Genomic DNA, 27,665 nt, shown 5'->3' with positions numbered 1-27,665 from the left:
ACCAGTTCTTTTCTTAACAGCTAGTCTTGTACCATAATTTGTAATGTTTAGGTATACTTCTATTCCCATAAGATGTGTGTATGCATTTTATAAAATGGGTGTCTTTACATGTGTGCATATTTCTCTAATGTGGATTTGTATACATATCTTGCATTGTTTTCTCATTTTAGTTGCCATACTATTCACATCAATTTTCTATTGGAAAACACCAAAAGATAGAAAATCTAAACCTTAGATTTTTCAATAAAATCTAAACCTGACTATCCTTCTTAGTTTTATTACAAATTCATGCCAAAAAGCAAGTCTTTGTGCTAACAGAAAAGGAAAGAAATAAATACTAAATAACCTGAGAAGTAAAAAATAAAAAGGGATGATCCGTTCTGCATCTCCTTTCCCCAAGTCCTTTTTTCAATAAAATTGCAGTGTATTTGATTGTGTTTTCTCAATGCAATTTCTTGTAAGCTACTTTGTACTTTGTTAAATTCATCTCATTTGACTTTGATTGCAAATTTTTTGAAAGGATGACAAAACTATACTTGTTTCAGGTTATTGAAATGTCTGGCGTTTGTGCTGCATCTGACATCTGGAGTGTTGGTTGCACTGTCATTGAATTGCTCACATGTGTTCCACCATATTATGATCTGCAACCAATGCCTGCACTTTTTCGGATTGTTCAGGTATGACTAGCTTGCATTCAATCCTTTTGTTATTCATTATTTTTTGATATATTTTATGGACCATATGAGTGGCTTGTGGCCCTCCACATGCTTATTTATTGTCATCCCTCCAGTTACTACATTCTTATTCGTTTTACTGATACAAGAGTTCTTAGTCCTACCATGGTTGATGAGTTTTGACTAAAACTTAGGTTTTGAGCCATGTACTGGCATGGCAAAGGTAATATCCCTGTTTTAAGAGTGTGCCACTGGTGATCAATGTTAGAAAAATATTACACAGTTGAAGAATCGAGAACTTAGACAGCTGTGTTGAGAAGCATTTGGGCAGAATCTCTGAAGGTCACACATTTCAGGGGAAACAAGGAAAGAAAAATCAGAACACCACTAAGAAACTCTTAAGTAACTTTATATTTAATAGAACATGTTGGTCTGAAACCTAACTGACTAATGAAATGGTTCATGTCGATTAAACATAAATGTACTCGGTATTGTTTCCACTCCCTTCCTTTCTGTATATTTATAGCCTCCCCTGTTGGGCATAACTAGTACTTCAAGTCATATTCTGATGTCATGCTGCCTAGCTGGAACTTTCTTTCAACTTAAGACATAATTATTTAGCAACGTCAAGTTCATTGATTTGTCTGAAATTATTTTCATATCGACTTTTATCGTTTTATATTATTAATATTAAATTCAAGTAGACTAATAGTTGCTTATAGCAAAACCTTCCAACAACTAGCAAATATAGGTGATTGGTCATCAACCCAACAATGACTGTCAGACCTGTTGGCAACAATGACTAATAGTTTCTTATGAAGATTTTGTTAATATTCAAAAACATTGTGATATCTAGTAAATGCTTAATATTTATATAATGTGCACATATGCTGACAAGTGACAACTGTTGTGAAATCTGGAAATACATTTTGATGTTATTTTAGAATGAGAACGTCCAATCAGAACCTGCAGATGGTAGTTATTATTTGATGGGCTTAGTTGGAATGGGCTTTCTGAATATTATCTATCATTTAAGAATAAGACAATAAATGAATAAAATGTGTTGAGTGCTTTTAGAAAACTATTCTTCTAGTTTTCAGTGTCTTCTGACCTTGCCTCAAAATAACGCTTTTAACCAAATGATGAAGGCTTCAGCCACGGGCTGCCTTAATATGTTCATAGGAGGTCACCATTTAATTCTGTGGCCCCACTTTTTGCTAGTTTTGTGTCCAATCTGTCAAATCCATTTGCATTTTGGTACTTAAACAAGGTTTTGACAATCATATGCTGTTTGTACAATCCTTAAACTGGTTAATGAATGACTCGCCGTACTTTATTTTCATATGGCTTTAAACAGGTTGGCTAATGTTGTATGCTAGCAAAATTTTGTTGTTAATACGAAATATTCAATTATTTCTTGTTTGTTCGAAGGCATAAAATATCGCTGATATCTAGGACCAAATTGCCATCATGCACCTACTTTTGCTTATGACCAGTGCATGCATTTTTAGCAATTCATCAGACAATTAAATATTTTCTATGCATTGTAGCAAAATTTATTTGCAGATATTTATTTATGGATATGGGAATGATCCATAGGATAACATATGGGTTAAGTATGCTTAGCTGCTTTTATGTATAGCATAATGATACTCAGATAAAGTCATAAAACATAAGGAAGTGGCAGCACTAAATTGTTAGCAGACATGATCTTTGATGCTTGTGCACTTACACGTCACAAGCCAAAAGCTTCAAGCTTGTAGAATGAAAATCAGAAACCCATCAAGGATTTGAAGAGTTATGCATTATTTCTTGTTATATATAACGTTCACGTTAAAGGTGCTTCATAATGGTAATCCCAAGTGAGTAAATTTTGGTACTAACAAATGCCTGCACGTACTGATCAAATTTGTTGTCATACTGGAATTGTGATGCATAGAATATAATAACGATGCATCTATTGGGATAAGAATAATTAAAGTTTTGTGCTGTAGCTGATTATTTAGATATAGATATGTATGTGTCCTCAAGGAAATGGATGGCCTCTAAGGTTTCCCTATAGCCTTTTAAATGTACTTTCCTTTTCTGTTCTCTTTATCCTTAATATTTCAGGCTCAGATAAGCTGTTACAGGTGGATAGGCATCAGCAGAGCTTATATACCTAGCTACAAATGTGTACTTGCATGTTTTGCAGATATCCTCTAGACACTATGCCATATGGTTGACATAGCACTTGGGCATATTGTTCCTTATTCCATTTTGGCATGTATCATTACTTGTCTATTATGTTGTTCTTTGGAAAAAAATGTTATGATGCATATATATGTATGATTTAATATAATTTTCAGGACGTGCAACCTCCCATACCTGAGGGCCTCTCACCTGACATTACTGATTTTCTCCGTCAATGTTTCAAAAAGGTAGATAAAATTGTTGCATTAAGGAAACTATACCCCATTTCAGTATTGCTTCTTACTTAAAAGACCATTTTCAGGATGCAATGCAGAGACCAGATGCAAAAACATTGCTATTGCATCCATGGATCCAAAACTCAAGGCGAACTTTGCATTCATCTTTGCGACAAACAGGTGGAAGTATAAGGTAATAATGCAATCTAGCAGTTTTATTGTAAATTTTCCCATTAAGGTGATCTGAGAACTTAAAACTTCTAATAAGTAATTAGTTTCTTAGTTCCTTACCACATGTTTTAGTTTTCTTGTTTGTTTAAATGAGAAGCTTTGTTATTGGTAAGTGGGTTGGCTTTTGAATTAAATGACCACTACGTGACTTGCTAATTGTTTCTGTTTTTATCCAGTTCTCTTTGAGATTCCCATTGATAGTATGTTCAAGACTGGTAAGAGGTCAAAATTCATGGGCTATACTCCTGAATGGAGTTTATTAATTAGGTCAATTTCCATTTATGTAAATTTGGATGGCCTAATTGGAAATAAACCAACAGAGCTGATTAATACTAACTCTATTGTTACAATTGTTGAGCACACGATTCTATACGGAATATAGAAGCTTCTGCAGTGAGTATCGAGTTTTGTTAAAATCCATCTGGTTTGGCTGGAATGTGTTGGACTCAATCTGTTTTGTTGTCTCCAACAGTTCCAGTGGTTTCTACTTTATATCACCGAAACTAATTAATTTAGCATTAATATGCAATTTTAAGCTTTGCAGTTGACATTCTTTAGTTAATTTGCTTTTGATGAAGGATTGTCTAGGAAGCAATTTTTACTAGTTTAAAGTATATGTACTGCCAAATTTAGTTATATGCCATAATCTTAGATGTGGTCCAACTTTTGAAGGTTTTTCTAGTTCAACAATATCTTAGACATAATATTGAAAACAAGGGGTATTTGTTTTTCATCTCCCTACTTATTTTTAACATTTATTTGTACAAATTGTCAATTTTTGACTTTACAACATTTAGCCCCTGTGATGTTTACACCCTAGTAACCAATTTTCACCTATAGGATTCTTAAACATACACCCACGTCAGTATGGCGTGCACCCGCTTTTCAGTGTGCATACAGTGCACTCATTTACCAATGGACATTGGTGAACTTTCACCATAAAATTAGGGGATCAAAATTTTATTTAACAAAAGACCTCACCTATTTTTCAAAACATTCTTTGTTTTTTTGTAAAGTTTTAAATTTCTTTACTAATTTATAATTTTTATTTTCAAGTATTTGGCTGAAAGTTCAAGATTTTATTTGACTCTGTCAAAACCATTTAATTGCTGAGACTGGAAGTCCAAGAATTGGACTAATGTATTTGATCATCCAACATTGACAAAACTTTGCAAATATGCAAAGGTTGCTGGATTTCTGCTTTCTGGATGCATTCTTTAATATTAGACTATATAACTGAGTTAAACTACTATATCACATTATAACTGCAATAACAAGTGACCTTTGATCCTCTGGAAACTCACTTACAAATTTGTCCAGTTACTTGTACAAATTTCAGGAACATTGAGGAGGATACCAAATTGAGTGATGGCAACTCAAATGCGGATAATCATAATGGCGGTGAAAGCCCATCAGCAGAGAAGACTAAGATTGCTATATCTGATCTTGAACACGTATGTCCTTTTTCCAATTTTTTGATTTTTTAATTCATATGTATTGTCAAGGGATTAAAGCCAAAGAATTGATCTAATTTCAAGGTCTTCTCAGTTTGCAGTTATACCTTTTAAGGAGATAATTTAAATTGAGTTATGACTTCTAAGTGTTCTAAGTTCTAACAATATAAAAAAATGATATAATTTGTTCTTCATGATCCAGGAAGAATCTAAGAAAGAGCACTTTGCTACTGATGCAATTCATACTAAAGGTTCTGATGGGGATCAAAATTCTAGTCTTGTTCAGAATGCCTGCTGGAACGGTGTTGAAGATAGAGCAGAAGATGTGCTTTCTGCTAAAGATCCTACCTTAGTTATCTATGAAAAGCCATCTTTGAAGTCTCCTGCTAAAGAAGCAAACTTAGGTAGTCCAGTAGCACCAGAAGGCAAAGGAGGTACAAGTCCTGATGAATCTAGCATGTTTTCCTTTGGATCTAAAGTTGGGAGAAACAATTTTCAGAAGGTGAGATGTTAATTTCTTTACTGTTATTTTGTTATCTCTTCTGTAAACCTCTCTGATATTGTTAAATGGCTTTTGTTTTATGGTGTTACAAATCTTTGAAGCTATCTTTTCCCTTGAGGTTTCATTTGTGTATTATTTCTATTGATTGGCATCTTTTGCATGCTCATCTTTGGTCTAAGTTGAGGATCACTTTTTTGGGTAAGTACGGTGACCTGGTCGGTACTGACACATGGTACCTGTGACTTGAAGAGGAAGTAGGAGAAGAGGAAGGGGAAGAGGAGCAAGAAGGTGGAGGGAAGAAGAGGAGGCACTGTAGGAAGTGAAAGGAAGGAGGTAGAGGAAGGTGAGGAGGTGGTAGAAGAAGAGGAGGAAGCATGCTTGTCGGTGGCACACGACAAGTGGCGAGTGTTTATGGGCAACAACAGAAGCAAAACAACACATGGAGGGATTCTGTTTGGGCGAAGAGAGCTCACGAACATAAGCCCTAAAAGTTTTAATTAATTTTTTTTTAATTAAGTCGGAGCGGACTGTTGGGTGGGGGCAGTCTACTTACTGCTTCACATATGCACTACCGATTTCATACCAGTCCAGATGAAACAACTAAACTTGGTCAAAATAGTGTTGCATATTAAAGAAGGTTAGATTACATAGTCAAGTTGCAGACACAACATTGTCGCATCTTTGCTATTTTTGTTTTGATTTATCTTTTATTAATCTTTCATTTGACCCAATGAATTTCAGGATGGCCTATTTTGGGCATTATAAATTTTCACAAGTTTGTGTTATTATTTTATAAATGTAATCAAATATTTTGTTGCTAACCTAGTTCATTTGTCCATTAACCTATTTCAAAGGTTGTGAAGCAGTCAATTACTCATGGAGCTAATGAGCTTAGTAGGTTTAGTGACACACCAAAAGATGCTTCTTTGGATGATTTATTTCAGCCACTAGATAGACAAAAAGATCAAGGTGCTGAAGCTTCATCATCAGCAACTGGTCAGCAAAATGACTTGGCAAAAAAGCTCAAAGCTAGAATGGCTCAGAAGCAAATGGAACCAGCACAGAACAGCAGTGGGAAGCTTTTACAACTTGTTATGAATTTGCAAGAAGATGGGATTGATTTTGATGGTTCGGTACGTTTTCTGTGTATATGCACTCATTATTAGCAAGTCTTATGGACATTCATAATTTGATTTCTGAAAAAGATACTCTTTTTTCTTACAAGGAAGCATTTGATTACTAGCTGTCGTGTTATATTTTTCTCAGGTCTTCGGTGATAATCTGCCAGCAGATAACACTTTTCCCATTCAGGTGCTCATTCTGTTTCTAGAGTCAAACCTTCTAGTTCACGAAGATGGTTTAGTTATAGGTTCCAGGCACTTAACAGTTATTGCACATTTGCACCTTTAAAGTTTTTTATTAGATAAAAAAAAGAATGACATAACTTACAAGCACCTCTTTTGTGGCTTTCAAATTTCTCTGAAGTCTTTGAGATTGCTTGTGATGCCATTTTTCTTTACCACCTTTTTTATTTACTTTGATCTCTCGGTCTTAAAATAATCAAAACAATAATTCTATTTTCTTAAATTAAGCAAAGACATAATTTTCTTGATTTGCCATATGAGTCTTTGCACCTCTTGTAAGAACTAGACATTTTATGTAGAGAAATTTATATTCTAGAAAATTCATTTTTAGTGATCAGAAATTTCAACAAAAAGGATCAGAAGTTCAGCATATACTAGTTATGAGCTTTTCTTGATATGATTTCTATGCTCTCATTGTTGAAAATGCATGGTTTGTTGATAACATGTCAACAACAAGTTGAATCTAGCATGCCAATGAGGTGTCGGCATGCATTGTGGTGATCCATTCTGTAGGTGCTGACATATAGTATGGAATCATGTTATGCCAAAAAGATATTGGCATACCTCCATGCCATGATGTGGTAATGTTTCGTGTTTTGAAGTTGGTTTGCACGTAGAAGGTCAATTTAGGTAGCATACTAGCATGCATGTCATGGAAAATACTTTACCATCAACTTAAAGAAGTATGAACTTGTAGCATCGTTTTTTTCTCAAAATCAAACAAAATATGTTGGACATATAAAAACACATCTAGTTTTACCCCTTCACTTGTTGATTCTGCTTAGGAAATTTATGATTATTAGACGGAAATTAGCTTTCATTAATCAGCAGTTAGTACATGCTACAAGCTATTAAGCTTTACTACTCCATTATCTTTGGACTGAATACTTTTCTTTGATTGCATAACTTTTATCCCAGTGTAAATGAAGTATATATTCCTTTATTATCTAAATTATATATCTTTTTATTATCCTTGGTGATTATTTTGTTTCTCTTCTATGTAGTCTGTCGAATTTAGCAAAATAGTTGGTTTGCTAAAGCCTGAAGCATCTGAAGATGTGCTATTGTCAGCCTGTCAGAAGCTTATGGTGTTTTTCACTCAGCGCGCTGAGCAGAAACATGTTTACATGTCTCAGCATGGTTTCCTTCCACTCATGGAACTTCTTGAAGTCCCTAAAAACCGTGTACGTTTGCTCGCACATCTACTTTGTTAGACTTTTGTACTTCACCATGTAACTTTTGTGTGCTACATGATAGAAATTCATAAAGCATCATTAGAATGACTTAGTCCATTTACATTCTTGGTAAGAACTGATCTTTGTGGCCTCCACAGGTTATATGTTCAGTACTTCAAGTTATCAATCATATAATCAAAGATAATATTGGTTTTCAAGAAAATGCCTGTCTTGTTGGCCTGGTAAGATCACTTCTTCCTGAGATTATATATTGAAGATTCTTTTTATTGTGGATATGTTTAAATGCCAGTTATGGAGTTGATCTCTTATTTGGTATATGCAGATTCCAGTTGTAATGAACTTTGCTGTGCCTGATCGTCCTAGGGAAATCCGTATGCAGGCGGCTTTTTTTCTTGAGCAGCTTTGTCAATCCAGGTTTAGGATGTCACTTCCATATATCGTTTACCTTTACAATTTACCTTCTGCTATTTCCAACTGATGGTATCATGTTCTTTTAGCACTTTGACATTGCAAATGTTCATTGCATGCCGAGGAATTCCTGTTCTGGTGGGCTTTCTTGAGGCTGACTATGCAAAGTACAGGTTGTTACCATCCTTTATCTGATGCATTTTCTGAGTATGGTTGTACGACCTCTGCTAATTTTCTCTCTGTTATCAGACAAATGGTTCATCTTGCCATAGATGGTATCTGGCAGGTTTTTAAGCTTCAACAGTTGACCCCAAGGAATGACTTCTGTCGCATTGCTGCAAAGAACGGCATACTTCTTAGGCTTGTTAACACACTTTACAGCTTGAATGAGGCAACTCGGCTAGCCTCCATTGGTAGTGGGGGTGTATCTCTTCCACCGAATGGTTCTGCTCCAAGACCAAGATCTGGTCCATTAGAACCCCCTAATCGTCCTTCTGTTGTGCAGTTTGATTCAGCAGTCTCCAACTTGGGTCAAATTGATGCTTCCAAGGTTAGGCTTGAGCATCCTTTTCAATCTGGAGCTATAGAACAAGTGCAGAATCCAGCTTCTTATTCTCAGAGGACAGATGCTACCCAGTTGGACAAGCAATTATTTGGAGGAGATAAGAATCATCCAAGTCATGCTATGTTGGAAGCTTCAAAGGAGAATGAACATTTTAGTTTGTGGGATCATGAACCTTCTCGTGTGGATATTGACTTACCTAGGCATCAAAGGGGTACAAATTCTGCTGGTAGAAGTTCTACTGATAAGCCTCCAAAGCATATGGAATTTGCATCAAATGGCCACTCTGGTGGTGCAAGCCAATTAATATCTCAATATGATCAAATTCGTCCACTTTTGAGCTTGCTGGAGAAGGAACCACCTTCTCGTCATGTCTCAGGACAACTTGATTATGTTCATCATCTTTCTGGATTGGAAAGACATGAAAGCATATTGCCACTGTTACATGCTTCAACTGAAAGGAGGACAAATGGTGAACTTGATTTTCTGATGGCAGAATTTGCAGGTATTGTTCTAGTTCTTTCTTAAAGTGCATACATTTAACACTTAATTTGATTTTTTTATTTAAAAGGGTACGAGTCTAAAGATAGTTATGGAGATATTCTTAGATCTTTCTATCTGGGCTGTTAAGTGTCAATGATATATCTGTTTATTCTTGTACGTTATCTTCATATGAAATTTGAAATGCAGATTGGGCTTAATTAACTGTTTAAGAATAATTTATGTATTAAGAACTAGATTTGCTCCATAAAGTCTGGTGGCAAGCTGATGGATCTTTTTTTAAACTTGATTATAGCACAGAGTCACAGGCAAATTTTATTTCTCCTGAGAAAATATGAATGCATTATGCTTAAACTCTAAATTCTGGTATAACTGGTATGGGTTATTTTGTTAACCTGTCTTTGCCTTCCAGTTCATATGGTTCTCATCATGATCCCATTTAAGAAGGATGCAAACCATAACCGAACACATCTGCATTTGGATCATTCATCACTAGCTAACATCTCTAAACTTTATATACTGATTTGTGAAATGTTTATATCTAGCTTTGGGTATAAAGATTTTGATGTTCCAAGATAGTGTAAATTGTATAAAGAGTTATTATGTATATGTTTATATTGTTGGGTTTATTTGTGAAAGTAGCCTGGAAATTGGGACTCCAACATTTGGCAAATGTTAGCCATTTTCTGTTCATAAAATTATTTCTATAATTTATTAGTAAAAATTTCTACGATTAGTAGCACTTTTGTAACACCCCGATTTAGTCCCACATCAGAAGTAGTCTGACAGTAGCTTGGACTCAAATATTTTGAATTATTGATTTAGCTTCAATGAAGTTAATAAGCAAATTATTTAATCAGGTCGGGTTGTGATAACTGGTATTAGAATTTACATTATTGGGGCACAGTGAGAGATTTAGTAAAAGACTACCTGTGGACAGAATTGGAGAGCATATCACGATGTGGAGCTATGCACTATACTAAGGCATGATTTTCAGCTATGTTAGGTTTTGATGAGGACATCAAGCCCTTAAGTGAGATAGATTTTAACACCCCCGACGTAGGACTTTAGTGGAGTGGGCGAAGACTTAGATTAGCTTATAAGGGTCTGATAGATGGACTATTGCTAACATAGGCTTAAGTATTTTGAGTTAGGGAATCAGGATCCAGGCTCAACCAAGTTAATAAACCAATTATGTTATCAGGCCCGGTCGTGACAACTTTAGTCTTGAAACTCCAGTTGGTGCTTCCTATGTATACTGAACTGTGATTTATATTCTTCTGGACCTTATTTCACTTGATAAATATGTAGTCTCTTCATTTTTATGATATTATATTTATTTTGCAGAGGTCTCTAGACATGGACGAGAAATTGGTAATACAGACCCTAATATGAAGCTTTCAAATAAAACAACAAAGAAGGTTTTACCCACAATGGGGTCATCTAGTTCTAATGAAGGAGTTTCTACATCTGGATTAGCATCACAGGCAACATCTGGTGTGTTATCTGGATCTGGCGTGTTAAATGCTAGACCTGGTAGCACTACTTCGTCTGGATTGCTGTCGCAGATGGTGTCTTCATCTAATGCTGATGTTGCAAGGGAATATCTTGAGAAGGTAGCAGATCTTCTGTTAGAGTTTGCACAAGCTGACACTATAGTGAAGTCTTACATGTGTAGCCCAAGCTTGCTTTCTCGCCTTCTCCAGATGTTCAATAAAATGGAACCTCCTATTCTTCTGAAGGTCACATTGAACTTCAATGAGAGTTAATAGCTCCTACTTGTTTAGGTTACTAATTCAATTTTCTGACAGGATTTATCTATCTTAAAATGTAGATCTTAAAATGTATCAACCATTTGTCAACGGATCCAAATTGTTTGGAAAGTCTTCAGCGCGCTGATGCAATCAAGTATCTGATTCCAAATCTCGAACTCCGTGAAGGACCTCTTATCTCTCAAATACATAGCGAAGTAAGTAATTTATTGCAAGTTTGCTAACCACATACAAATTTAACTGTTTTTCCTTCTTTATTTTTAGCTTCTGTGAAATTGTTTTGCATTTAGAATCCATCAAAACCAGACACTCTTATGCTTGTTTCTTGAGTTCATGATTGTAATCAAGGCTTGTAACTTTCCTTCAAACTTCTGCAAGCATTGACAACATATGCTATAGAAGAGTCAAGTGCAGCATCAGATCTTCATATATGCAAGTACATTGTTTACTTTCTTTGTCACATGATATTGACCTAGGGTCTGATTTGATGTGGCATGTTTTCTTAATCCTGCATTAAAAATGATTATTTGATCTAAATCTCCATTGTGAACAAGGATTAGATCATCCTTGCAACCTTATCTCTGAATAACTTGTGTTTTGTATATACTCCTCATGAGGCTGCAAGCACTTGAACTTTGAAAATTGAGATTTCTTCCATTTATTCTGGTAGTTATCCTTTTTTTCTCTTGATCTTTTGTGTCCCAATGCACAATCCATTGGTCATTTACTATATGGGTTTGAATGGGGGAAAGTTTTTTAAGGTTCTTAAAGTGGAACTTCTGATTCTCTTTTGGTGCAAAATGTGGCTATTTTAACTTTGTATTTTGTTACTCGAAGGTCCTCAATGCACTCTTCAACCTCTGCAAGATAAACAAGAGGAGACAAGAACAGGCTGCAGAAAATGGAATCATTCCACACTTGATGAATTTTATTATGTCAGATTCGCCACTCAAGCAATGTGCATTGCCTCTGCTGTGTGATATGGCCCATGCATCTCGAAACTCAAGAGAGCAATTGAGGGCTCATGGAGGATTGGATGTGTACTTGAACCTATTGGAGGACGAAGCTTGGTCTGGCACAGCATTGGATTCAATTGCTGTCTGCTTGGCACATGATAATGACCAGAGAAAAGTAGAACAAGCATTGCTGAAGAAGGAAGCGATTCAGAAATTGGTGAAGTTCTTCCAGAACTGTCCAGAACAATATTTTGTACACATACTGGAGCCTTTCTGGAAGATAATTACGTAAGAAACATAAAGATTATTTTCATTCTTGAGCTTTGATCTAATCTCCCTAAACTCAGAACTTTCTTACCATTTTCCTGGTTGTTGTCTTTTGATTCACAAATGAAAATGCAGGAAATCATCCAGAATAAATACAGCTATGGCCATCAATGGTTTGACGACATTGCTAGTAGCCAGACTTGATCATCAAGACGCTATTGCTCGTCTTAATCTGCTAAAACTGATAAAGGTAATCTTTGTTAGCTTGGCCAGAAAAGTGTTTGTAACTATTTGGGTGAGTTTTGGATAAAACAGCAGAGCCAGCAAGAGAGAAGCTAGAATTGTATAAGAAAAACAGGAAAAGCCATTATTTGAGTGGAAAACTAAAATTTAGTAGGAACTAGCCAAATGATGGCTCCCTGAACAGATAATTAAGAGGCTTCAATTAGATATTTGTCTTGGTTTGCTCCTTATCACAGTATTCATTGGTCCTATCTTATTTGCTACCTCAGGCTGTGTACGAACATCACCCTAGACCAAAGCAACTTATAGTAGAGAATGACCTACCTCAAAAGCTCCAGAATCTGATTGAAGAACGGAGAGATGGGCAGCGTTCTGGTGGTCAAGTTTTAGTCAAGCAAATGGCCACTGCATTGTTAAAAGCACTCCATATCAACACAGTCTTGTGAATCTGGTTCCACCCATCTTAAAAGGGAACCAATTGGATCTCTGAAAGAAATGTATTATATATTTTTTTTTGGTTTTTTTGTTCCTTTTTTTGTTTCCTGTGTCCTGTAGGAGCATCTTTCAAGAGTTTGTCTGTGCTTTCCTATCTCGAAAATGATGATGAGCAACCTTTTGTATATCAATCATGTATGTAAGTTGCTTTTTTATTCATATGATGTTCCCCTTAGTTAGGGTCACCCTTGAGCGGAACAAAGTATCATGCAAGCGTCTGTATCATATGCTAATGATGCTGCTCAGCCAGTTTTGCAGGTCACAGATTGTGATCTTAAGCATCTCATTATTCTTCCACAAGTATTTCATCTGCCAGACATCAGACCTACCTCCTAGGTATGACTGATCTCTGGAGCCTTCAAATTTGTTGTCAAATGAAATCTTACAACAAGTCGCTAAAGCTTTCAATGCCCCTGCAGTGTTGCAAGCTTGGTATGACCATCAGGGAGGATGTCTAATGACTGCCAAAAGTAAGTCCTTCAGCTTCTGGTTCCTATTATGGAGAAGAACATGCATGCTTAAGGCGCTTCTTTGAGCGATTACAGAGTGAATGCTCTACATTAGTAATTCATTTCTCATTTACATCTGTTATCTGCGTGCATTCTAATGGTGTTTTCAAGTATCCCCTCACTAAGAATTTGCCCATCTTCGTCAAATTTTGTCACTGTAGGAGCAAGATCCCAGATTTGCTTATATCATATATGGTGCTGTGAGCTTATATGTGAAATTTATAGGCCTACTTTCGAGCATTATAAACTCTGGGTGTGCCAACACAAATAACAATTGACTGGTTTATCGTGTGTGTTACGGCCTTATGGCGATGTTAGGATGGTACTATGGATTTCTTTATTGTGGAGTAGAGTAGGATCTGTAAGTTCAAATATCAGATCTCTCTCTCTCTCTCGTTGCTAGTACATCGTAGAAGAACTGGTGATCTTCCATTGAATATAATCGCATGAATTACGCATCACGGGTAAGCGTTACGACATAAGGACTTACTTTTGGCACACCCTTGATAGATCTATTTTGTGCAGGTTTCTATGTGACCGGGAGATGCATCATATGACACTCCATTGATATGAATCTTTGCTTCGGTAATTACACATTCTTGATTCTTGACCCCTTAATTTGATTTCATATGCCGCTCTTTGTAGCAATGGCGAAGTCCTCATTTGGAGATCTGCCTTTGAGCTGCAAACCTCTGATCATACTTTTAGAAGAGGTGAGTGCTGCAATCGCAAACAAGTCACTATTCAGTAGTTCATACATCCATATGGTTTACGTATGTATACCTGCTTGCCAAACATGACTTGAAGAATTGTTTGAATAATAGTGGCCCAGATGTGTGCACACACAACAATTTGTTACCGTCAGCATTTGGTTTTGCCCTTGAGAGCACCAAATATTAGTTTTCAAGTCATCCCGGAAAATAAAATAGCACATGAGCATACAATCAGCTCTGAATTGTTCATTTAGCCAGAGTTTAATTTCTGGTCACAAGTCATTCCAGTGGTGTCACAAGGATGCTCGGCTCTGGAAGAATTTATTGAGTGCATGCAGCTGAACCTTCTCATAAGAATAAGAATCAAGCTTCTCTGTGATTTGTAGAAGACAAGAAACCGTGGAGTACTTTTACATCCTGAAGAATCACTAATGACTCCTCCCAGGCCCTGCCGATGATAACCTGCAGCAGTTGATGGGATCAACTATGTTACCATCTTATCATCAATCACATAATTCTTTCAAATGTGGTTTTCCACATCCCAAGAACATTCTAATCAAATTCCCTTTATTAAGGGAATTAGGGGCCCTATAGGAGAACTGAAATTTTGGTTTAGTTCTAAAATGCTCCAACTAGACCTGAGGGCGGGGCACTGAAAGATTAGATCGATTTCCACATGGGATATTCAAGTGTATGGCCAATGTAAGGAACTGACTTGAAGGAAGTAATCCAAGTTCTTGTAGATTGTACCAGATGCTTATGTCTATTTAAACTGGTAAACAGTTTCCATCACCACACAAAACAATATTCCAATTATTTAAATTATCATGCAAATCATACAACAGAAACTAGATTTGTGATTACCTTAATAAACATGTGTCGTCATGTCAGGTAAATACTATCCAAAACCGCAAATCCAGCTGCCACCCCACCTTCATTTGATGATGAAACCTTTGTCCGCATCAGATAGCCACATTGATCGTTCATGATCACTTTATCTTTGTTCCTGTCATTTGGGAATGATTCCATGTTACTCGGCATTCAAGAGCAATCAACAAGGGAACATGGAGGCTGTTTAAGCATTAAATACCTTAAATAGGCACCATATATTCCTAGTTCCGAAATTGCATTATCCTGATGCCAAACACCTTCTCGGACCAGAAAAGCAAGAGAAGCTGTCGGAAATATTCTCTGCATCAAAATGTATGCAGCAAGTTCCTCAGTCCCTTGCTGTTGCAGCCTAATCAATGTTTCCCTTACATTGTCACCATAAATGTTGTTTCCTGGAAGTGGATTTACAGCATACCAAGTTGTCAGGAGGTGGGAGAAATAGGAAGACAAGTAGAGACTTGCAATAAAGAATAACCTCCTCCTTCTCGTTGGGGTTTGAGAACAAACAAATCAGGTTTTTCTATAGCAGACTTCACAGCATCTGGATCATCCAAACTCCACAACCCTGCAAAGCATTTCCGCACTTTTGCAATGTCCTCAGTATCAAGGAACCTGCAACACAAGCTAAAAATTACTGAGCAAGCAAAAGCATTTACTATACGAAGCAAACAACACAGATATGATTAATTTAACAGCCGCGAGAATATAATCATAGTTGTATCAACAAATTTGACCAGCTTCATTTGATCAGAACAAGGAAAACTTCTAAATTATCATATGCAGGCATAATACCCAGTTTGGTGTTTAGCTAATTCACAGGCAGTTTAGATGTCTCAATGTCAGATCACTAGCATCTTCAATAATATCTTGGTGCTTATCTCTCGAATTCGATAATATACTTCTTCATGCAACCATGGTTCGTCTTACCGGTCTGTACTGATGTACCGACTTGTCATGGACAAACATATAAACAAGATGTTCGATATAATGCTCATGTATGTCAGTGTCTATCGGTTTTATTCATGCTTTGCACCGCATGCAGAGGGCTTATAGTAGGCTTGGCGACCCCATTTTAGTTGGCTTTTATGGCTGTGATAGGCTTGTATATGCAAGTTGTGTGCAATCGTCGGGCATATGCAAAACTGCCCAAAAACAAACCATCCAAGCAACCATTTTGGGGGTTTTCTATCTCTGTAGAGTGGTGCGGAGTGTCAACCGACATAGCACCAGGAGCTACTCGGGCGACACATGACTGGATAGGCGTTTGGGTAGTGTTTGCTTTGTTCCATAGCAATGTCATATGGGCACTTGTGGAGACTTTTGACCATGGGGTACCACTTTAGACCCTTTATCGCACGACCATTTAGAATTTACGAAGTTTAAGTTTGTAATTTGAATTGCCTATTAAATGTTTACTGAAGGACTACTTGTGGGATCCTAAGCTAAACGCTTCCTCTATCTTGTCTTCACTTTTGCAGGTCCTTAAGGGACCATAAGAGGTTTCGAGGAGGCCGACGCTTTGCAGACGGACACGCAAGGGTACCGCACGACTTAAGCAAAACCAGCTAAGTTCATGATAGACTGACCATCGGTAAGGTACGTACCAACATACCGACACACGGTATAATGTGGTGTACTGACAGACTAGCATGCACCGCTCATATCAATCCCTTGTTTGATTGATACATACCGCCCATTACTGGCGTTATGTCGTGGTACGACGAACGTTGTATGCAACAAACCATGGGTTCCAACATAACCTGAGAGATATGATTGCTAATGAAGAAACCAAAAAAGATACTTTCATATTTGCTAGCGAGGGTGTAGTATGCTTATGGTGCCAATAATCATATATATTAAATTCAATCTTAAAGAGTATTCATAGTGATTGAACAATAAATTTTCACTAGGAATATGGTGTCTTATTTAAATTTATTGAGAATAAACAATCTCCATCAACTGGTAAAGACAATAACAATTCAATGCACCTTGCATTGTTCTAAACATGGGGATTTTGGTTCTAAGATTAGTAAGATAAGTTATTGCACAATGTAAAAATATAGAACATAAAACTACCAAAAGGAAAATGTGTGATTACCTAGCTTCATATAATAGCCCTATCAAGGCAAGAAGGAATGGCAATGACAGATGAGATATAAGATATAATAAAAATTTGTGAATCATTGATTTTGCCAAATAATTTATGACACAAGCAAGAAAAACCTTTCCAAGACATTTGGTTTTGCCAATTCTTGTTGAATCTTCTTTGTTCCAACCAAATGGTAGGAGATTGAGGGGCACTTGATAGCAGATGACTTTTCCATCAAAAACCTTGCTCGCCATTCCTGTGATATGAGTGTGTAAATAAAACACACAAATACCATTATAAAAGTTTACAAAAAATCACTTCAACTCATATCACAACAGAAAACCAAAGATATCTAAATAAGAGAGACTAGACGATATCACATACTGCTTCTGAAGGATAATCATTTGGCGAGTAACCAGCTCGGAAATAGATCACAGCAACTGTTTGTCCATCACTGCATTAAGGACAATAATGGCAATATATTAATGCAAATAAAACTATTATTAATTTCAACTCCATAAAGGACTTGGCTAATTTAATAGGGAAAAGTACATACACTACAAGTGATCCATCAGGCAATACATGTCCTTGCGTATCTATTTCTGATAAGGTCTTGCGGATAGTGGCCACGCCATGTGTGTTAGAATGTTAAGAAAAATGTGCTGGCAGAGGACTTGATGATGACACTACATGAAATGCTAATCCAATAAACCAAATGTCAAGCCAGATGTTAAAAAAAAAAGTGACCTCTTATAATCTATGATAATCCTGGATAAAAAGGGGGAAACCCCATATTTTGACACATTTTATCTAAGTGACAAAAAGAGATTATTTTCTTGCAACAATGCATCTGCATGATTTATGGTTTGCGAGTACCCTGTTATTAACATAAAAAAGCCTACTATATAATTGTTATTCCAGATGTCAACCAAAAGAAAAAAAACTAAAATGATATCTTATAATCTATGAAAACCAACTTAAACAAGAAAGGAAAAAACTCCATCTTTTGACAGAGACATGTGATATGATGTAACAAAGTGAGATTTCGAAGTAAGATAATATGACGAGAACCTACTATACCAAAAATGAGAAGGAAAATGTGTCAATACTCAATAGTATAAGGATATATCTCCTTCAGAACAGCACATAGCCAGTGTTGATCATACATATTGCGCTCTTCACTTTGGGCAACGACCATAACTACAGCACTGAATAAAAAGACAAAAGTGAATTAGGGAAGTCTATTTTAATTACACGTATACAATAAATAAATGTGTGTCATGTAATAAACCTGCTATTATTGTATTCATTCCATGCTTTTGCTAATGCTTCTGCAAATCGACTTACAGCCGTGTTTCCAGGAACTCTTCTTGAATCCAATCCCAGGTCCTTTCCATATTGGTTAAGTAAGATTCTGTGAAATGACACTTATTGTCAACCTCATGTATTGTAATATGTACAAAGATCACATAAAACTTCCAATGGGAAGGACAAATTGGAAAAAAAAGTTATCTAGATAGCATGCAGCAGGGATCTTATGAAAGTCCCTAGAGAAATACTCAGATAAATAATCTCAAGATTCACGCGACCCTCACTTGATTTCTTTGTTCCATGCACACTTAACAATTTTCCATTTCAAACCCTGCTTCAGCTAGCAACAAAGGATCCTTTTAACCTCAAAAGAATCCTTTTACTTACGTTACCTTACTCCAACATTAATTTGATGTTGATATATAACAACAATATGAAGACAGTCCATATAACAGAATTGAAGGCTATAAAATTTAACAAAAGAAACGCTTGAAAAGCTCCTATCTTTCATATCCCACTCAATCAAAATCTTAAGATGGTACCTAAATACCACAATGGAAATGAAAATTATAGCTGGATTGGATGTTTTGGTTGGTAGTTATAGCTGTCTCACTCCAGTTTTAATTTAAAAAGTACAAACCTTATTAACGCCAAAAGATATTAGCACATACCACTCATGTCATGTGAGAAAAAAACATATGAATAGGCAACACGGTCATGTTTAAAGCCCTGAATTGATTATACGGGTCACATTCTAGTACTTTTAAGATGATCATATCCTGCTCTAACGTTTCTATCCTAATCTCACTTATCATCAGTTTTACTTCGGAACACACTTCAAAATTAACTGATCCATGCTCACAATTGTAATAATTGTTCTTATTGCTAGGGTTTTGAATACCGGTCTGTACCAATGTACCGAGCTCTGCTCGGTATGGTACGTGCCAATATGTATTATTGGTATGCTAGGGTGTACTATCGGTACACCCTAAAACCTTAAAAATACCTCCATCTACCACGCCAGGGCATACCGACCGGTATGACTCAGTAATGGTCGAAATCCGAGACGATATCGGTTGGTATGCCTCAGTACCAATCGATACGCCTCAGTATCGGTCAAGACACTAGTACCGCCACGTAGAGGACGGTCCGCGTATTGGTATCATCTTGGACCAGTATGTACCACCCGTACTGAGCGATACACATCAAAATTGAGAACCCTGCTTATTAGATATATCAATAATCATAAATGCCACATTTGATCTTACTGAAAGATAAGAGTGACAAATAGTAGAGATGAATCACACCAAGTATGTGGCAAAGGAAAGATTCCAAGATGATGTGGCAAAAAATTGTACTGAAGATTTAAAATTTTACGACCAAAATCACGAATGTGATGGAAAAAAGATGAGACCCATGTAGCCAGTAGCAAAAGGTTGGGATTTTACAACTTGTACAAAAATGATGAGACAAATACAACATGATAGAACATTATGAACTGAGGTCAATCATGAGAATGGAGAACCAACAAGAACACACAAAAAATTCATACTTCCTTCTTGTAGTTACAGACTCTGCCCATCAACTTGTACAAAAATGATGAGACAAATACAACATGATAGAACATAATGAACTGAGGTAGACCATAAGAACCAACAAGAACACAAAAAAAAAAATAATACTTCCTTCTTGTAGTTGCAAACTCTGCCCATCAAGTTTACCAAACAAGAAAGACAACCTTTTGGTTCAAGCTGCTAGTTTATACAATCATGGTAATCTAGATGCATATTCTGTGAAATACATGGGCTCAAATTTTTTTTAAAAAAAACGGCAAGGAATTTAGAGAGTACTTAACCTGTGAAGCTCACTGACTAGGCAACTAAGACCAGGAAATGAAGATGAAATGGTGTTCAACTCTATTTGCAAAAGAAGATTTGTTTCAGCATCCAGCATATAATCAGACCGGTGCAAACCCAAACGAATATCCTGAAAACTTGGTGAAATATAATTAGATCAAAGCATAAGAAATAAATAAAAAAAATATAGAACTCTTCTATTAAAATTTGTTCACATAATTCTCTGTTCTTCACTGCTAAATCAATTAACTTATGACAAAAATAAGAGAAATTGACAATCGAGGTGAGAGAATCACTTCTGTTTTATTTATTTCTAGCATCTTCGAGTGGATGTCAAGAAGTCTACTTGTAAATGCATCCACCTTCTTCGTTCTGCATTAGCAAACCAATCATGACAATTTAACTCACTGTTTGTCAAGGGTGCAAATATAAGGCCAGCATCTAAAGTATTTAAGCATTCCATTACCAAAAAGAAAGTGAATTTCACTGCCATATAAATGAAATTCAGTCAAAACAGAATTATTTCAGTAAACACAGTATTGTTGACGGGTGCTCATGTAGGCGCTCGAGTGAGGCGAAACTCGAGCACCTTGAATTGGTCCCAGTAGGCGAATGGAAGTGAGCGCAGCCCAAGCGTGTGCCTGAACCCGAGCATTGAACTGCTCAGGTGTGCTTCCCGTCTCTTCTTCCCTCTTATCATCACTCTCCCTCTTTGGAGCTAATGACAGAATACACCATGTAGTTAGATCCCTTTAGCATCCCAGTCCCTAGACTTAAAAAATTTATATTGGAATCCCTATAGTTATGAAAGTGAAACATCTAACTCCATTTACCCTAACATCGTTGGTTTTATTGACGGAAATACGAAAACAATGGGCAAAAAAATAATTTCAACGTCCTAATTATGTTTTAGGTGGTGGCAGACGACGACACCACTGGGGTCCGCAGGTAACTATTGTGGATGAGAAAGGAGAATGGTGGTGAGACATGAGGCAAACGAAGAGGAAGACGATGACGCAGATGTCGTCAGCATTGACATAGTTGCCAAGCGACGTTGACAACGTCTACCTCGTCCTCTTTCTTCCATCCCTTTGCCTCATCTCTCGTTGTCGCTCTCCCTCCTCATCCACAATAGCCACCCGCAACCCCCAATAGTACCGTTGTCCACCACCACCGAAAACATAACTAAAATATTAAAATTACATATTTGCCCATCGTTTTCGTGCTTCTGTCGATAAAATTGATGGCATTAAAGTAAATAGAGTTAGATATTTCACTTTCATAATTATATGGGTTACAATGTAAATTTTTTAAGTCTAAGGACCAAGATGCTAAGGAGGTCTAACTATAGGGGATAATCTACAAATAACCCCTCTCTTTCTCCTTCTCTCTTGCCCCCATCGAGCCTCCTCGATACCTCCCTCGCCCCCCCCTCCTCCATGCTTCTCCCCCCTTCCCCCTCTCCTTCCCTCCAATTGGCACTCTCCCTCCTCATCCTCCTCCACCATGGTCTATCATCAGCCCTCACCAACAGCTCTCATCCCCATTCCCTTCTCCCCCATCCTTCCCTCCAGTTGTTGATCTCCGTCTTATTCCTCCTCGTCACACCCCACCAAGCCTCACCATAGCCCCCCTCCCCCTCCCTCCTCTTCTTCCTCCATACTTCTCCCCCAACAACACTCTATATGGAACTCGTTTATTATCTCATTTTTAGTATTCATATTTCTCCTTAATTATATTTTTTATAATTTTAATATTCACAAATGCCTTGCTTCGCTCAGACGAGTACCTAATGCCTTGAGCATTTTGGCACCTTGATGTCTTTTAGCGCCTAGCACCTTTGATTGCACTGACTAGAATTTTAGCGCAAACTTCAAAAATCAACACAACTATAATTAACTAGCTTCACTCCAAAGAGGAAAAGGACACAGTTGGCAAGAAAAGATGTGCATGTTGAAGTTATTATCATTTAATGAAATTCAGAGGGAAATTAAAAACGTATAGATAGAGTAACCTAACATGATGAAATTTAGCAGATAAACCTGTATATCAACATTGTCCAAGGCCATGGTGGCCAATTATGGATTAGCAAAAATAGATTAAAACAGCTTTCAAAGACACTGTTATGCTTGGTTCTGGTGCATATGCATGTAGCCCATTAGATCGTTATAACATAATATGATACGACGCAAAGTCCAACGGCTACCTAATAGGCAAATTCATCTTCTCATTCGAAAGCCTCTTTTAGTTAACCAATAACATCTAAACAACAGAATTAGCAAAAGATACAACTTAATCCAGCATCATGCCTCGCAGGCAATTGCTGTAGACCTTGCTTATGACCTTGAATGTAATCACCTTATGTCATGTAAGATATTTCAATATCAATTGTACCCCTTTTAATGGCATCAGCCAAATACTAGCTTGGACAGGAAGATATTTCTTCATGGTCCATGACATACTAATATGAAAAATGACACTGATATTGAACTCTTTAAAGGCAAATAAACCAAAAACCTAAATCTTGGTTTGAACTTATTTATGTGTCATCCTTGTATGATACTTTTTATTAATCTTCATTTGGTTAAAGGGAACCTACTTCCAATTATTCTTTTTGGATAATTTCACAGAAAAATGACCCTATTGTATGAGCATCAGTGTAAACTTAAGTAGATGGGAAAGATTTAACTCAACCTCATATGTAGAGCATTAAACAATGGGCACAAAACCTAGTTCGATATGAACCAAGCGTATACATGCACTGGAACCCGAAAGCATAAAAATCTTGGGCTACTGAACATTTTCACAACTGCATAGATTAATATCTTCCAGGTAGAGGTGAACATATATATCAATAGGTAGAGTCAAGAATGCAAATAATTCGATGGAGATAATCACTGAGGTTATGTGGCTGATTGGATCAGGATTTAGATCTGCCCATTTCCAGAGTCGGTAATTAGTTCCATCAAATTACTCTAAGAAACTCCAAGGACCAACCCCCCTCTACTAGCAGCTAATATACATTAATATTAACAGAAATTAGTAATCTGAAAGATGTGTGCGGTCAACCTTAGCTGCACCCATCATATTTAATCCAGTCACGCCGCATGTATATACAACTCCTAAATATTCTTAGCAACTAGCATCAGAGGTAGTAATATACAAGTTAGGCTACCTGGAATAATATGTGTAGTTCGCTGTGAAATAGCAGGCTAGAAAGAATGCATTTTTACCGGAATTGTTGATGAACCTTTCTTAAAAATTGTGATTTATTAAGAACATGTGAAAATTTGCAAATATCTTCACATGGTATTTTAAAAGGAGATTCTCATTATAACGTAAACTACAAAGCACATGATAGAAGATAACGCATGACGGCAAATTAAATGTTCTATGATATGAACAATATTCCTTAAGCTTAAAACTTCATCACAAAACTACTAATTGTAGAAAATTTCAGCATGCTAGTAGTTAAAGCTGAACTTGAAGAAGTAACCATCCTTGGTTATCTGTAACAAGCCAATTATTGTTATTTGTAGGTATTCAGATCAAGGTCTGTCATACTGAAGCGTACCGCCCATACCGGGCGGTACGTACCGGTCCGATAGGTTACCGGTACGCAGACCGCCCGGTACCGCTACAGTGCTACAGTATTTTTTACTACAGCACTATGGCAGTGCTACAGTATAAAAAATATAAAATTATTCGATACACCCTGATGTACCGTCCGGTACACCGGTACCGTACCGTACCAAGCCCGGGTCGAAATACCGGTACAGTACGATACGACGAATCTTGATTCAGATATTACATATTATTGATAATTTCATGTTGCTCTTCTAAGTCCAAATAACACAGTCATCAACCACTACAATTACCAGAATTAACGATTCATCAGTCATACTGAAAATCAGAACAGTTAGTAATCAATCAAGAACTATAACAAAATTCAAATAATGCTCAGCTGCTGAAAGAGGAAAACCTAGATAAAGAATCTTGCAAAAACTTTCCGTCCAAGCTCACACGGTCAACAAGCTCATTGAAGATAGGAGCTAATTCACACGCTTGCCTCCAATGGGCTTTTGGGAATGACATGGGCAGTAGAGCAAATGGTGCATGAACTAGACCGACACCAGGGACAGTTCCTGAATTCTGCATTGTACATTTATCCAACAATGAGTTGCAGGTTTATGTAATTCCATATTTCTTTTGCATCTGATATCAACACTAGTCAACATTAAAATTTACAGAAGCATCTTAACAATAGACTACTTGCACTAAAAATTAAAGAAGCGGGGCAAAAGAATATTAAATCCTATCAGGAATGTGAAGGCAGAAAACTTGTTAAGCATACACGGTTCACATAATAATCAAGATTCACGAAAAAAAAATTTCTACCGCAACAAAAGGAAAGTGCTGAAATCAATATACTGCAGAATCTTCTACTTTTTTGCAACGAAAGCCTAGTAAGATTTCATCCGAAGTCAACATGAACAGAAATTGGCACTTATTCTGCAACGCACTCTCCTATACTGAGTCCCAATGGACGTGTCTAATCTGAAAAAAGATAAAAGAATAAAAAGGAAGATAAGATTATGAACACAAACTGGGTGAATTTACAGTCTACTCGACAAGTATGTTTATCTATGAGGAAGTGCGATCACTCCAATCACCATCTTTCGTTGTCTTCTTTTTCTTACAGTAATACAGGGAGAACAAATGGTTAAGCCTTCACAATACAAAGAATTATCATATAACCTAACATGTGAGAAATCATGGCATTGTAAAAGGAAACAAAAGATGAAGTCTTGTGACTGAGGCGTGAATTCGTTGAAGATATGTAACTAATAATAATCAGAGAACCAAACAGCAAGGGAGACAAAGATTTCATCTTGCAAAAGCAAACACAAATTTCAGCGTGGAGAAAACCGAGACGAGACCTGGACGCGCCTGTCCCCGACGACGAGACCGTGGAGGGCGCTCCAAACGAGAGCATCGTACATCATCTTCTCAACCAAGTCAGAAGGAACGCCACGATGGAGGGTCGCAGCCGCCGCGATATCGTCCGTGGCCTCCTCTAGGTCACTGGACCCGAGGCATCGCGGAGGATCCATTGCCCGACGCGGCGCGCGGAGGTAGGTGGCGCGCGGAAAGGACTTGTGACGGAACCGGAGGGCGCGGGGATTGGAGGCGGCGGCGGCGGCTGCCCCGTTCCTGGAATCGATGGGAACGGCGAAGGACGGACACGATTGGCGAAGCCAGAGGAAGCCGCCAACGGTCATCGATTCCTCCCTATCTCTATGAAGTGGCGCGATCGAGTGGATCTCCTCGTCACCTCCACCACACAAACCGACACCGCCTCCCCCTCATTGTCCTTTTTATTCTGCTGAGCGAAAGGATACCTGGCCTGGTCGATCAGGAGAAGTGGGTCCCTTTCCTGGTACCACCGCTACCTCCAGTAACAACGAAGGTAACAAAGGTGGTGAAGTGCTTCTTTGTTAGTGTAGAAAAGTGAACCCTCCAATAAGGGTTTAAAAATATTTGGATAAAATCGGATTCGAATATTATATTATTATTATTATTATTATTATTATATATATATATATATATATATATTCGGTGAATTTTCGAGAAAAACTTAATATTTTTAAGATTTATTTTTCTTTTCAGAGGATATCTCTTTTTCATATTTCCCAAAGGGTGCCACTCATTTATTGTAATATTTGAAATGTCCTCTGAGATAAATGGAACAGTATTAAATAAAGATAGATGGTAAATCTGTTAATGAAATTTATATTATCAATTATAATATTTTTAATAGACAAAACTAAAGTAAATAACTCAAAATCTAATATAAATCAGTTTATCTATCTAAAAACAGAGTTTCAAATAGGCTTACTTATTGGTTTAGGAATGAGAACAATTAAATGGTGAAACTTCTATATCAGTTACATCATGCCTTATAGTTTCATCAAACATTATAAGTCAATCAAAAAAATATTATAATTGAGATAAATAAACTCAATACCCAACAGAAACTAACTCATATAAAATAGAAAATATTTTAAATAGTTATCTTTGTTTTGGAACAAAAACAATCAATATATTAGTTATAAAATAATTCTATTCAAAAAATATTATGACTGAAAATTGAACTGATTCACACTATAGACTGATCCATAAAGTTAAGAGTTTAAAGTGACATACAAGTTTATGTACTTTTAATTGAATTTATAATCCAAGTAAAAAATACCTTAATAATTATATTTGGATTTGCCCCTCTAAATAGTGACTTGTTGATATTATATTAAATAATAACCATATATAATACTTTCTTGAGTCAATAAGCCCAAATTAAGTCTTCTATCACTACTGTTTTATATGGTCATCAAAGTTCCAACAATTGGCATGGAGATTTAACTCATGCAGATGAATGATCTCTTAGTATCTCAGTCGTCGGACTCCATTGCCAACTTCTTGTCAATCATCTTTCTAATATAAAAATGGCTATTATGATAACTAAGAAGCGATAAGGGTGTTTTTTTGGCAATATCTTTCATGTACTCTTAACCATTCTTAGGGTAGAGTGAAATTATCGCATCTTTCCGTCTCATCTTCTTGAAAACAGATCCTTTTTGAGCAAACAATATTCACGACAATGTTAGTACGATACTTAATTAATAAATAATTTGGGAAGAAAGTCTATGTGAATATTCAATGGTAAACACATATTTGAAGGTGATAGTGATCCTTTACACCCTGATAGAGTGAGCTGGCACGGTTTGATTCAGCCCCGGATGCGTAAGATCATCCACCTCCAGTGAGTCGGGTTCGAGCTCTGGCTTTTGAGTCGAACGCTCCCTGGGATTGACTGCCTGCTCTTCAAGCTCCGGTTCCTGCACACAGGTCGGGGTCAAGAAGGGGCTCCCGACCTTGACCCCTTCAAAGATCTTATTAGTATTGAGTGGCCAGAGAGAGCTCTCACACCGATGGACCCCTCGAGGAGTTTTTATCTTTCCGTCGTGGGAATCGGTCGTACCTGGGCTATTTTATCACTGTCGGCATTGTACTTGGTTGGCGCTGTGCATGGTTGGCGCCGTGCACGATCAGCACCGTCCCGAACTTTACGGGACGGTGCGATGTACGGCACCATCCTAGCCTTTGCGGGATGACGTCATGTTAAGGGGAATTGTGCTTGGTGGGCGTCGTCCCAGCCTTTGCGGGTCGGCATCGTGCCGACCTTACATTTGTGGGTCAGTGTGA

The 27,665-nt window shown here is 37.1% G+C and overlaps 2 protein-coding genes across 3 annotated transcripts in view; one reads left to right on the top strand and one right to left on the bottom strand.

Annotated features, from left to right (window-relative positions):
• LOC135653152 (MAP3K epsilon protein kinase 1-like) overlaps window positions 1–13,192 on the top strand; it is a 32,405-nt gene extending 19,213 nt beyond the window's left edge. The window contains exons 8-24 of the mRNA XM_065174731.1: window positions 546–677; window positions 3,023–3,094; window positions 3,169–3,275; window positions 4,653–4,767; window positions 4,970–5,269; window positions 6,124–6,402; window positions 6,536–6,580; window positions 7,638–7,817; window positions 7,967–8,050; window positions 8,152–8,243; window positions 8,327–8,410; window positions 8,487–9,304; window positions 10,648–11,042; window positions 11,135–11,269; window positions 11,910–12,316; window positions 12,431–12,545; window positions 12,808–13,192. Of these exons, the coding sequence (XP_065030803.1) occupies window positions 546–677; window positions 3,023–3,094; window positions 3,169–3,275; window positions 4,653–4,767; window positions 4,970–5,269; window positions 6,124–6,402; window positions 6,536–6,580; window positions 7,638–7,817; window positions 7,967–8,050; window positions 8,152–8,243; window positions 8,327–8,410; window positions 8,487–9,304; window positions 10,648–11,042; window positions 11,135–11,269; window positions 11,910–12,316; window positions 12,431–12,545; window positions 12,808–12,984 (3,537 nt within the window). The 3' untranslated portion in view covers window positions 12,985–13,192. The remainder of the gene's footprint in view (window positions 1–545; window positions 678–3,022; window positions 3,095–3,168; window positions 3,276–4,652; window positions 4,768–4,969; window positions 5,270–6,123; window positions 6,403–6,535; window positions 6,581–7,637; window positions 7,818–7,966; window positions 8,051–8,151; window positions 8,244–8,326; window positions 8,411–8,486; window positions 9,305–10,647; window positions 11,043–11,134; window positions 11,270–11,909; window positions 12,317–12,430; window positions 12,546–12,807) is intronic.
• A 1,147-nt stretch (window positions 13,193–14,339) lies between these two features.
• On the bottom strand, window positions 14,340–25,747 carry LOC135653153 (glutathione synthetase, chloroplastic-like). 2 transcript variants are annotated; one of them, XM_065174732.1, is made up of 13 exons: window positions 25,343–25,747; window positions 24,385–24,554; window positions 20,699–20,774; window positions 20,402–20,532; window positions 18,527–18,649; window positions 18,363–18,443; window positions 17,792–17,872; window positions 17,620–17,689; window positions 17,370–17,491; window positions 15,622–15,758; window positions 15,346–15,538; window positions 15,120–15,261; window positions 14,340–14,717 (listed from the first exon to the last, which is right to left on the bottom strand). In XM_065174732.1, exons 1-12 carry the CDS (start codon window positions 25,682–25,684, stop codon window positions 15,138–15,140), a joined length of 1,650 nt encoding a protein of 549 aa, XP_065030804.1. In that variant the 5' UTR covers window positions 25,685–25,747; the 3' UTR covers window positions 14,340–14,717; window positions 15,120–15,137. The 2 variants fall into 2 exon arrangements, with proteins under 2 accessions (XP_065030804.1, XP_065030805.1); XM_065174733.1 differs by lacking the exons at window positions 20,402–20,532; window positions 20,699–20,774.
• Between the last annotated feature and the right edge of the window lie 1,918 nt (window positions 25,748–27,665).

Source organism: Musa acuminata, chromosome BXJ3-11, assembly GCF_036884655.1.
Source record: "Musa acuminata AAA Group cultivar baxijiao chromosome BXJ3-11, Cavendish_Baxijiao_AAA, whole genome shotgun sequence".
Classification (NCBI taxonomy): domain Eukaryota; kingdom Viridiplantae; phylum Streptophyta; class Magnoliopsida; order Zingiberales; family Musaceae; genus Musa; species Musa acuminata.
The sequence above is the reverse complement of the archived record's forward strand: the minus strand, read 5'-3'. Positions and strand labels throughout refer to the sequence as shown.